A 12,874-nucleotide genomic window follows, 5' to 3' on the forward strand; every position below is an offset into this window, starting at 1 on the left:
TGCCATTGATGGCTATAGATGTCAAAAATCTATTTTAACTGGACATTTAATGTTGGGCGGGACTTTAACATTCATTTGATTGACAATCTGTTGTTCTACTATTTCTTGTCCTGTAGATGAATGAGCTGCCTAGATCGACACCTGAGAAAGAAGCCAACAGTTTTCCTCACCAAACAGCAATTTCAAGGTAAATTATGGTTGATTGGTGTGTTTGTTTGGATGCTTGTATTTAGTGGGTACTCTTAAAAGGGAACTAAACACGAGCTCTCAAAAACGTTATTTTAAATTCGTTTTAAATATGCATATATTCTTTATCTGATGCTGTTTACTTAAATGTGTGAATAAAACCATTAAAAAAAATAAAACATTGCATTTACTCACTTATGTGGGCAACAATTCTCAAGTCTTTTTAGTCTCACGAGAGTCCACATTCCCTTTAAATAGAATCATTAATGTAATGTAATTTTGATGATTATGGCTAATGACCCCACTTCAATCCCACCCAAAAAAATAAAGTTCAGTATTGGAAACACATGGTGTTGCATCATAATTAGCTAAAAAAATAAAAATAAAAAAAAGCTCCAAAACACCCATGTTCCTGTTCAGTGGTCCAACACCCTCTTTTCAGATGAGAGTAAATTTTGTGACTTTTGGTGACACCCTTGGTAACAAAGGTAGTGCAGTATTAGAGGCTGCCATTTTTTTGTGACTCATGCAAGTAGCCCTGGATGCAGAGTGCAGTTTGACGCTTGCCTCAACGTCGGGTGGACTTAAACGTTTGACTCCGCTCACACACTTTTTCAAAATGGTTTAAACCATTTTTTTTCCCAACAAAATTTGCTGTTTTAATTATGCACCGTTTTATGAAGTAAAAATGTATTTTTTTTAACACAAAAGTTGATGTGAGCAGACGGCAGTGGGATTATCCAGTAAGAGACAAAAAAACTTGGACTGATGCGTTTTGTTTTTTTTAGCTGGGAGTCATTCTGAACAGAGGACAAGTCATTTTCAGTAGGACCGGGATGGGACAGGTTTTATTTATTTTTACTATGGACTAGGACGGAACAGGATTTTTTTTCTGTGGGAGAGGGATGATAACCTCGCAAGCCAGATTGATAATTGTGATTCACTCGAGGGAGTTCTTCACTTTATCAATCTGTGACTTCACTCGGCAGATCCGTTTGGGAAAGGAGGGACTTGACAATACTTCGAGCTGATAGGACGATGCGGCATCTTCACGCGTTTGTTTTGACCAATCAAGGCAACGGATAAAAATGTCGTCTTCCGTTTTGTCTTAGCGAGGGGGGAGGGGGTCACGGACGAACACCTTTACCAGATAATGCACAAAATGCCCCTCGCTGTTCAAATTCAACAAGGAAACGGTGAGTAATTCTGCGACAACAGAATTAATTGCAGCATCCATTTGTCTGTTAGGTTTGTTTGGTTCCCCCCGCCATCGGCGCTTATTGGTTTCGTCCCGCCCTAAACAATGCCTGATTAGTCTGACCGAAAAAAGGTCGGCTGCAAACCTATCAGCGGGAGTGGTACAAGATGTATTCTCCGGAGTTTGTGAACTCAAAAATACCGCGAGAATTTATCTTGCTGGCAAGGTTAATGGGATGAGACCAGAGTGAAAATGCTCTCCCGTATCACCCTCTAGTCATACTGGCGTACCCTCATCATATGTACATTGTAGTAATGTTGTAACAAGAAGGCAATAACACAGTTAGGCTTACCGAAGGCACTTGAATAGCCAGCCCATATGAAAAGAAGCAGCCCGTAAAGCATCACTGCCCACCAGGAATTTTCCTAGTGTCCCATATTACCCACTGCCTGAACCCCATAGAAAATTTGGGGGCTGTTGTCAAGATTGCCTCCATGCAATGCCTGAATGGCACATTGATGCAGTAATACATGTAGTTACTGTAGTCAACTGTTGTCAATCATCCTATCAGAATCTTCCAAACACAATGCCATCACCATCTGGGTTTTCCGAAATGGTTTCAAAGCAAAGCCCTAGGGCAGCTGTGGCTACTTGTGTAGCTTACGGCCACCAGTGTGTGAATGTGTAATGTATCCATTGTGAAGCATCTTTGAGTGTCCAAAAAAATGGTATATAAATCTGATGCATTATTTAAATACACTTACTGTATGTAAACCTCTGACTTTGCAGAAAGTAATCAAAAATAATCTACAGGGTAAAAAATTATTCTCATTATCCTGGCATTTAGCCAATAGGAATAATTTTGGTAATTCTAGTTTACCGTGTAATGTAATGTCTCCTGAAAATGTAATAAAATTTGCAATAATAACCCAATAATGTAATAATTTCACCAATGTTGTAATGAAAAAATCCTGACTGATATTGTAATAAAATTTTTACAGATAACGTAATACATATTACATTATTGGGGATTTTTTTTACATTTTCAGGTGGGTCTTTCTCAAAGCTGATCATGTAAAACTTATAGACGAATAATGTAATACATATGTAAATTTGCTGTCCAAATTTGTGCAGTTTGTTTTGCTAAGACTGTTATTTGCATAAAAAAAATTGTGTTTAAATGTCTGTGTTAAATGTTTTGGAATTGATTTCAACCCGCAACATGAAATTCTGACCTAAAACAGTAAAAACTTTAGTCTGATTTCACCCAACATGGCTCCCCCCTGATAATGAATAATTATACTGTTTCATTCTTATTCCACCAATGCTATAATAATCAGAGTACTGTGTTTTGACTAGTGCACATACAACATATTCTGGAAAAAAAAACGAGGTTTAGTTCCCCTATAATAGGTTACAGTTGTTGATAACTACTCGTCAAAAGCAAAGTTATCAAGTCATCCTGCATCATTTACCAGCATACTGTATGTTTTCAAGCCCGTTTCACACTCATAGTAGTATTGATATTTAACACTTCTATAGCAAAGAGGAATAAATCTCAGCAAATGAATGTTATTTTACTGCTTGCAGGTCTGAAAGAGTGACACAACCAGTCAAGGTAAATTTGTATACTTTCACGTTCTGATTCTGTGGCATGTGTGTTATAAATAATGAAACCACTCATGTCAAATACAATCATTTCCTTTGAAGGCTGCTTAGTTTAATAATAATAATAATAAAAAAAAAAAAAAAGGTTTTCCCTATAAGTAATGGTGAAATTGAATTGCAGTACTTCCCAGCACTGGGACCGAGCCCTGCCTTGAACAGTGTCAAAATGTGCATAATTGACCATGACAACCCCCCTAAAAAGGTTGAATTGCCTATTTTAAGTCCAAACTGTAAATATATCACATTTTATTACCCCGAGACAGCTTAATGAAATTTCAACTTTCTGAAATCTTACAATTTAACCATTAACTCATTCACTCTCAGCCATTTTCACTGAAGCAACCCCCTGCGCTCCCAGCTTTTTTATTGGATTTTGACTGATTTTGCCAGGCCCACAGAAAATTGTGTTCTATTGCAGTTTGTATATGTTTCCGTTTTGCAGCAATTAACATTAGAATGTTGCAAAGTTTCATCATTATTCACAAATCTGTTTACAACTGTGGAGAAAGAGTTTTTTGCAACATGGCCCTGGCTGATTTCTTATATTCTGCTGCCACCTGCTGGCCATTTTTCATAATAACTACCGTTGCTTTAAGCGACCTCTTCAGGTCACAGGCTGCATCAAAGCTTTTTGTATGCTCTAGCATAAAAAAACATATAAATACGTTTTAGGGAATGAAGGACAAAGTACTGTATTCCAAAACCAAAGTGCACATGTACATACAGCGACAAATCTCGCTTAACTCCATCCGCCTCCTAGCCTAATTTTGCGCCATCCTGACATAAGAAGCTCGTCTCTCAATCAATATGTCACTTCAACATATTTCCTCGGCACTAAGATGGCAGCAAAAGCTATCTAACAGAGCATGACACATTTTCTATTGGTTTGTGCATTGGCACCTTCCCTTGGCATTTTAGGGCATTTCAAAAAGCGCAAAAAAACGTGAGGCAAAATAGCATTTTGGATTGTCTGGCACATGTGACTTTGCAAAGTTTTTTACGTGTGATTCAAATACGGAAGTATTGCAGCCGTGGCTTAACATTATCTGTTCAATGTTTCCTTTCTAATAAGGATTCCATTGTCAATCATTCATCCCAGTTACTATTTGTGCATAACAATAGGGAACAGTGAATCCGGTAGGCCAGAGTGAAATGGAAGTGGCGGTGAGTCGACTGGAGGCGGAGAGGGTCCAGCTTCACAGAGAGCTGCAGCGCTGCTTGTTTGACATCCAGCAACGAGACCAGTACTTTCAGCAACTTAACTCAGAGGTTTGAAACAGTACATGCCATGTCTCACTTTTCATACAGGCACTTTTAATTGCCAGGAGGGGTCAAATCTAGGAATAGACGAGTACAGGCATCGGGCGATACCAGGCCATATTTCAAAGTATTCGTACTCATGAGGGGAATCAATACTGGTATCGGCTGTGGCTCTTATGGCCGTTTTTCAGTCCGAAACTAAAGGATGAAACGGTTATTTTGCATTTATTGACGGTAAGCGGACACATAAGTCTTCATTTGTACTCAACAATTGAATTAGCTGTATATCATCATTTACTACCGCACTGCTATGAAATCAACGATGAACGGAGAACGTGAAACAGGAAACGGAAATACAGAGCAGCCTTCCAAATTAAAAGCATGGATTTCAAAACAAGAGATAATTGAACATCGCACACTTTTAAACAGCATGAGGAATTCTTAACATGATAGATATTAATAAATTACTTGAAGCACTATTGTATTGAATTTAATTATTTGCAATTCCTTAAAAATAAGTTGTACAACCTCATATTTTGATTGGAATTTTTTTCTGGCCACTGGATTATTTGTTTCATTTTATTTATCTTTTTTTATATTCACTTTAGTGTGTGCTCTATGCAAAATACTTTTATGAGCAAATTGAAAAAAAAAACAATATAATCGCCATTAATTTAATTTAATTTTAAGGAAATTAACTGTAATTGGAATATACAGGTCATTGTTCTTTGTGTTTGAAAATGTTATGTATCATAAGAACTTATGATTGGCTCTTGGTATCGGTGAGTACTGAAGATTTAGAGTACTCGTTTCAGCATCAGTGAAAAAGTGGTATTGAACATCCCTAGTAAAATCATTTACAGTTTATTGATAGGCTGGGATATAATAAGTCTTACAGTTTCAAACGTGAACTGACGTTCCAAACGTTTTCTGTGTATTCTGTTCTGTTTTGTATTCATTCTGTGCTGTGTGAGTCTGCGGGCCTGAGGTAGCAAGTGTGTCAAACAAGCAGCGCGCTCAGTTATGTTCTGGGGTTGCGTTGCTAAATCAGGCAGAAGTGTCTTAAACTCATGCTGGGTGCAAAGAAATGTCATGACTATCAAGGACATTTGTTGCGAAATGTGCTGGCTAGTGTCTGAAATGTTGGTCCCGGTTGCAGGTCAGGTCTTCCAACAGGATAAGGACAAGAACAAAAATGGCAAATTCTCCCTTTAAATAGAAGTGAAAGTTTACTTTTGCTAAGTTTTAATTAGCGTGTTTTTATTTTTTGTTGTTGCTGCTTTGTCATCACTGATACCCCTTGAAGGATACAAACAGACACAAAGCCAAAGGAACAAGAACCATTGTAAATGTTAAGCCATATTGTTTGGTCTTCTGAATAAATAATGGAGGGGGGAAAGTGGCAAATGATTCTTGTTGTTGTTCACGTCCACAGCTACAGCAGGCAATGGAGGAAAAGGCCGCTGTGGCCACCCAGCCACATTGTGTAGATGTTATGCCCCAATGTCCTCTGTATCGATATTTTCTGTTTAGTTCTGCCATTGGGTTTACATAACATGAGCGTGATCACTGCCAATTACATTGCTGCGTTATACTCATGATGGTTACTAATGGGATGTTTGTACATTTTGTGTTCCTTTTTATTTATTTAGTGTGATGTTGTTTTCAATGTTGGAAATATTAACTGTGGTATTGTGCTTGCCCGCCTTTTAGGGTTCAGTAAATGCAGAGGTGGCTTCCGGAGCTCCTCAGGAAAGGAACAACACAGTTGTTGCTCAAACAATTGAAGTCGCCCGGCTCCAGGAAAGGTGAGCTCACCTTGGTCTTGTTGTGACTTTGGGCTTGTCCAATCGGCAAAAGAGTCGTTGATAAAGATCACCAAGCATTTTCCCTCATATGCTTCCTAATAGTGCATAATATATAATTTGGTCAACTTTTCAGAATGATGTGAATTACTGGCTTTCGCAAATAATGTAAATTCCTTTAGAAAACGCCTTACTTTTCCCATAAGGAAAAACAAGTAACTATCTCAGTTTGACTCTATTCAAACAGACATCAAAGAGTCAATCGCTAAGCCTATTTTGAACTTGTTACTAACTCTCTTGCTAACCCAAACAGCAGCACAAGAAAACAGTTTTTCAGATTAATTCAATTACAGACTTACCCCATACTATTAAATCCATTTGATATTTGCTTCCAGTAGTTGTGTTCACTCCACGTTGTTGTGTACATCCATGTTTGTGTTCTAGGGATCTGCACAACGTAGTGCTTCTGACCATTTTTCATGATGTTTTTTTGTTATTTTTAAAACAGAAATCCTAACGAGTACCGCCATCAACGTTAATTGTTGTCAACTGCGTTTTTGTTTAGTTTTTTTCATTGGGCAGCGCAATGTCTTGGGGCAGCTCTGGTTTCATGAATGAGCTGAAAAAAGAAAAAAATATCCACTAAGTATGGCCAGCAGATGGCAGCATTTCATCTCTTTTCAATGGGAGCCCGTGGACAAACGCCATTGAAATGACATGATAATATGGCTTGATCTTAGGAAATACAACGGATGTCGTGAATGATCAAAGCGTTTGTCACATTAAATCTAATTCACAGAGCGTCACGAAACCAAAAATATTAGTGTCAAAGTCACTGTTGTGCAGAAAATGTATCTTTTCGCAAAACATTTTTTTTTCCAGACTAGCTTGTTGCTCCAATTACCTACTTTCAAATGGCGGTTACTAAAAAACAGACTAAGGAAGAATCATACTTTTTTTTCTAATGAGATAATGGAATCCATTCTTTCATTTGGTATCCGCCCTGTTTACATAGTCATAGCACACAATATTCTGTTTGCCTTGAAAGATGAGTGAAAATGCTTGAAATCCCGTGGCACTCGAGGGTTTGTCTTTTTGGATAACGTTTGGCAATAAAATAGTTAATATTGTCTTATATATTATCCCAAAACAATAGAAGCCTCACCCTATATGCACTTGAGGGTATTTATGAATTTAGTTTTTCGTAGTCCACCATACTACTTCTTGTAGCGCTGTGTCAAAAGGATTGGTGAGCTTGACTGAAGAGTGTTCCTTTGCTCCACTTTGAGGCTACTTGAGGTAGATCGGAGTCTGGCAGATGAACGTTGCCTAAGGGAGACTGTTGAAGAGGCTTTGCATCTTGCTGAGGCTAGCAAAACGAGGTGTTGACACAAAAAAATCCTGTATTAACTGTCATGTACTCACAGTGCAGATGTGCTCTAAGGCGAATGTTATGTTCCACAGCATCAGTTCAAGTGCGTCTCAAGATCTTCGGAGAGACTTCAGCAGCATCGAGATAGACGCTGACGACGAGTGGGAAGCCGTGAGCCTCAATCCAAACCAGCCTCTCATAACACGGAAGGTAAAACAACACTCTTAGGTTTATGAGCTTACAGCAAGGTTGGGCGGGCCATCATTTATTTATTGATACATTTTTTGATACAAAAAAAAAAAAGTACTTTGTCTTAATTTATTTTGTAAAATGCTTTTTCCGTTAAATTGAAATAAAAAATCTATTCAAATTAATAATCAAATTCAAAATGTCTAATATAGCTGTTAAGGATTTAGTAACACAACTTTTAAGTGCAATATGAGGCAGACACAGTCTTATTTTTACATGGATCAGGTGTAAAATAACAAGGTATTAATGGCTTAAAGTTAGGGCCCTATAATTTAAACAGCTAAGTTTCACATTTTGAGTAGAATTTTTTTTTTGTGTGGGCAAAAGTGTTTTGTAAAATAAATAAGACAAAGTTCTATTTAAAGACCTCAACGTGCAATTTAAAGCACATTCCCTTCCTTTAAACATGGAAAGTGAATTACAAAGTAGCCTTGGTCCAGAATATTGATAAAGAATTAAAGTAAGTCATTTACCAGGTGTCAAACTTACTTACCAGCCGGCAGCCAAACACTCATGCACATTGGTCATGCTAACAGCTAGCCGCTAGCCACTTACGTTCTTCTTCTGCTGTATCATAGAATGACTGCGTAATTAATTAGTTTTTTTTTTTCCGATAAATTAGCGATTGAAAGTGAGTTCAGGATAGCGTTGTGTTGATGTTGGTCGCAACTACAATGTCAATCAAAGAAACGTCTAAAAAGGAAGTCAAGCTAGCCATTACGCCACGACGTGGGCAAACTTCAAAGTAAAAGTGTACTAAGGCTATTTGCATTGCCTTCAATGTATTATTGTATTTGGTAAACTTTATTTTGAAGTTAGGCTTACGTTCAGTATGTTTCAGCTTCCTTGACGTGCCATGTCAGAATGGTATTGACTGGGAATGCGCACTTTGTATTTGTTTTTTTTTTTACCCCCGCCAACCAATCCACGAACCGACCACGGATCAATGATGATCCGTTGTGCCACTAGTCGTGACCGAAAGAACAAGGTCCCGCATACAAGCAGCCGAAATGAGTTTCCTCCATAGGAGGGTGTCCGGGCTTTCCCTTAGAGAAAGGGTGAGAAGCTCGGTCATCCGGGAGAGATTCAGTCGGGCCGCTGCTCCTCCACGTTCAGAGGAGCCAGCTGAGGTGGCTCGAGCATGTCCCACCGGTGGGAGGCCCCGGGGACAACCCAGGACACATTGGAAAGACTATGTCTCTCGGCTGGCCTGGGATATCGCCGGAGGAGCTGGTTGAAGTGGTTGGGGAGAGGGAAGTCTGGGCTTCCCTGCTAAAGCTACTGGCCCCGTCACCCAACCCTGGATAAGCAGCAAATAATGGATGGATGGATGGACTATGATTTTAAATACATAAATCTGTTTTTCTAGTAAATCATTTGCAGAATAGTGTGAATAATCTTGATGAAAATTATGATAAAATTGTTATGCGGCAGACTGTACTGTACGGTAATGGTAAACACATCAATGGTTTTTAAATGTATGTCACAATGTCAGGTTTTGTTTCGCTCAGCCGTTTTACACAACTGTCCCGATACTGTCCCGATATTGTCCCGATGTCTTTTTTGGCCACTTGTTGTAAATGTGTGTAATTACGGTGCGTCATTCAGATGTGCGTGTCTGATTTGTGCTCCCAGGTGAAAGGTGGGCTGGTGGCATGCAGACGTTGGTTCAGAGGACGAAGTCTGTACTTTTCTCGGCTGCTGACAAGCCGCGCACGCTCACGTTACTTCTTTCTTGCCTACTTGGTCACAATTCACATGCTTGTCCTAATGTGCCTTACTGGTGCCCTCTGAAAAGATAATCGACGAGTTGGATGTTGGTCCAGAGGTTGAAGTAAACAGCTGAGTTTGACGCTAATGGTTGGTGGTTTATAAAACACTGGCACAGTCAGGTAACTGGAATGTTCATCCTTGGACAGTCAATTGTCTTTTCTGTTGACAGGTTGTAAATCACTTATCTGTAAATGTGGTATGCCACATAAAGCCTTAAAAGAGTGATCCAGATCCATGTTAAAAAAAGGAAAAGGGTGTGAGAGAAGCCTTGGATTTAAACCCTTTACAAAAATCGAAAGCCGTCTGTCATGTTAATCACAGAGGAAATCAAACCTCTCATCCTGATTTTGTTTATTTCCTAAATACAAATGGTGGTACATTTTTTTCCTGCTTGTTTATTACATTGCACATAATCCTTATGCTGAGTAAATCTATGCACTGAAACTGCACCTGGTTTTATTATTATCTCAATGACAGAAGCGCTATTGAGATCAATAGAATGCTTCATTTCAATTCTGAGGAGCAACACAAAAATATGTTTTGTACGAAAGAGGATTATGGCCAGTGAATGGGGGAAGGGTTGGCAGGATTCTCACTTTATTCTCAGAAAGAAGTCATAATTCTAAGAATAAAATGAGAAATATCTGAGATTAAAGTCAGAATTCTCACTTTAAAGTCAGAATTCAGAATTCTAAGAATAAAGTGAGAATTATCTGAGATTAAAGTCAGAATTCTCACTTTAAAGTCAGAATTCAGAATTCTAAGAATAAAGTGAGAATTATCTGAGATTAACTCTTTGACTGCCAGACGTTTTCAGAAACGGGATGTCTCCAGTGCCAGCCGATTTAAGCATTTTGACTGATCTTTCAAGGTCCACAGAAAATGTTGTGTTTGGACTATGGAAACACACATACTACCAAATGAAAGATTGAACTCTCATCTTTCATCAGAAAAAAAGTTTGTTTCTACCATATTCCGTTCTTCAGTAATCTACAATAGAAAATGGTTAGTTTCACCGAAATGCTCTGTTTTGAAACAAAAAGCGGAGAAAAAGAGCTTTTTGTGAAACGATGTTATTTCATGCACTCTAGTGAATTCTACACTTCTTTTTGTCCATGAATGATGCCACAAACACCTAAATAGTGCTTTACTTCTGTAATACACCACCACCAACAATGAAAAAGTGTTTTTAGATTGCAAAATACGTTTATTTCCATTCAACAGTGTAACAATTTGACAAAACAATTTGGCAAACTATTTACAAATGTGTGCAACTGTGGTACTATTTACAATTATGTGGATGTTTCAAATACAGTTTTTCTTTTTGTAACACTGCCCTGCGTGCAAGGAGACGGAGCAGGATTTGCACAACAGATACGTTTCACTTCGATTGTCCGTTTCACGTGCAGACGTTACACTTTCTTGACGGCCTTTTTTCCCAGGGAATAGCAAGTAGCAGACTATACCCACTCCTCCGATGAATATGCATTGGACTCGGGGTACTCTTCGTCGTCCGATTGAACGTCCGCCTGAGCGTGCTCGGTTGGGCTCCGCGTTTTCCGATGTTAGCATCGCTAGCCCGTGAACCTTTATGACGTCGTCATAGCCGCCGCGTCAGCGCTTCCAACTTCGGCGTCAACCTCGGAGTCACCATCATCATCATTGATGATGATCATCGTCGTCATCAATGTGCTCTTTAGCGTTGGTCGATGCCTTTCGTCTTTGAAAAATATTCCCAAGTGTGAGCTTCTTGCAACCGGTCGCCATTGTTCGCTTCCTCAGCCATCTAGCTCCGCCTCACGTCTTCTACTGCCGCGTCAACGCTTCCAACCTCGAAGTCACCATCATCATCATCGATGATGATCATCGTCATCAATGTGCTCTTTAGCGTTGGTCGATGCTTTTCGTCTTTGAAAAAAACTGCTCGAGCGTGAGCTGCTTGCAACCGGTCGCCATGTTCTCTTCCCTTCCCCAGCCATTGTCCCCTCTAGCTCCGCCTCACGTCTTCTACTGACGCCTACCCAATCTTGTCAAAAGAGAGTCATTGCTGCCATCTAGGGGCCAAAAATAGTCATTAGGCTAACTAGATCTGCTTGAAACTTTCACTACAGCTGGCCAAGGCTTGCCTCCACCTGTTTCCAAAAAAAAATTTAAATAAATTGGAGAACGTCTTAACGTCCTTGGCGGCCCTCCGTAGGTTTTTACTAAACGTCATTTAACGTTTTTGGCAGTCAAAGAGTTAAAGTCAGTATTCTCACTTTAAAGTCAGAATTCTAAGAATAAAGTGAGAATTATCTGAGATTAAAGTCAGAATTCTGACTTTAAAATCAAAATTCTAAGAATAAAGTGAGAATTATTTTAAAGTCAGAATTCTGAGATTAAAGTCTTCACTGGCCCTAATCCTCTTCTGTAGTTTGAGTATGTATTTTCTTGTTCTATTTATGGACAACACTGATATGTTATTTTGTCCAATATCACTAGATTTTTTTTAATTTATTTATCTATGCATTTCTGTAATCCTAGCTTGATTTTACATAAGTGTGAATGTCATTGAGATAAAACCTTGAGACAAAACAATATTGAGTTACACTAAAACAATGTTGAGTTACACTAAGTTTGTACATTTCTTTGAATAAAATAAATTAGTTGTTTATTAATCTTTTTCTGTAGAATTGCACCTATCTGATCTGTTAATGTCACAATGGCCTCGCTCTGTATTTAATAGATGTTATGAGCAAACAGAAGCTATTTATAAAAGATGTGACTACTGAAAAATGTGCAGATATTTGCTCTGTTTTCAAGAGTTTGTGATACTGTCGGCCTTGATGACATGAGGCTCCACTTGGTGCAATACTGTTTTGCTCTACTATTCTCAGATCACCATATCTAAAGATATGATGAATAAAGCCAAGATTTTCTTTATTCTCTTGTTGTGACTGCTTATTGCTTCAAATGGTTTGATTTTGGCATTAAGGCCTGATGTTTAAACGCACCACCCTCATCCTTGAAACCAACATGTTGAGTCAGATACAGAACATATCGCAACATATCGTAAAAAAAAAAAAAGCTCATAATGCATATTAAACACCTAGAATCTCTAATAACACTAAATATTGAGGCACATACTTGCTAATGAACGCACACATATAGAGTTCCTCCACATATTAACTTGCTTCACAAGCCATATTACGTTCCCCTTCATCTGACCATTAACATGGATTTTAAACATAAAAGGGCCAAAACATGCCTTGTAAAAATGAAACTGCACTAAAAATCTAGCTACCAGAAGGTGCTTGTACTGCACAAATGGAAATCAACCTAAACAGATGTGCTGCTTTTAATATCGTGACATGACGATATTGG

General features: G+C 38.6%; 1 protein-coding gene across 9 annotated transcripts in view; it reads left to right on the top strand.

The window, feature by feature from the left end:
- Positions 1-12,433, top strand: part of LOC144050542 (uncharacterized) — a 105,630-nt gene extending 93,197 nt beyond the window's left edge. For 5 of the 9 annotated variants that reach the window (XM_077563888.1, XM_077563894.1, XM_077563889.1 and 2 more), the window contains 7 exons: positions 117-187; positions 2,975-3,002; positions 4,175-4,321; positions 6,026-6,120; positions 7,407-7,499; positions 7,582-7,699; positions 9,374-12,433. In XM_077563888.1, the coding sequence (XP_077420014.1) occupies positions 117-187; positions 2,975-3,002; positions 4,175-4,321; positions 6,026-6,120; positions 7,407-7,499; positions 7,582-7,699; positions 9,374-9,532 (711 nt within the window). In that variant the 3' untranslated portion in view covers positions 9,533-12,433. Of the gene's footprint in view, positions 1-116; positions 188-2,974; positions 3,003-4,174; positions 4,322-5,747; positions 6,002-6,025; positions 6,121-7,406; positions 7,500-7,581; positions 7,700-9,373 lie in introns of those variants that run through there. The other 4 variants (XR_013293868.1, XR_013293869.1, XM_077563890.1 and 1 more) reach the window with 3 other exon arrangements.
- Positions 12,434-12,874: the final 441 nt, after the last annotated feature.

Source organism: Vanacampus margaritifer, chromosome 4 (assembly GCF_051991255.1).
Source record: "Vanacampus margaritifer isolate UIUO_Vmar chromosome 4, RoL_Vmar_1.0, whole genome shotgun sequence".
NCBI classification, from domain to species: Eukaryota; Metazoa; Chordata; class Actinopteri; order Syngnathiformes; family Syngnathidae; genus Vanacampus; species Vanacampus margaritifer.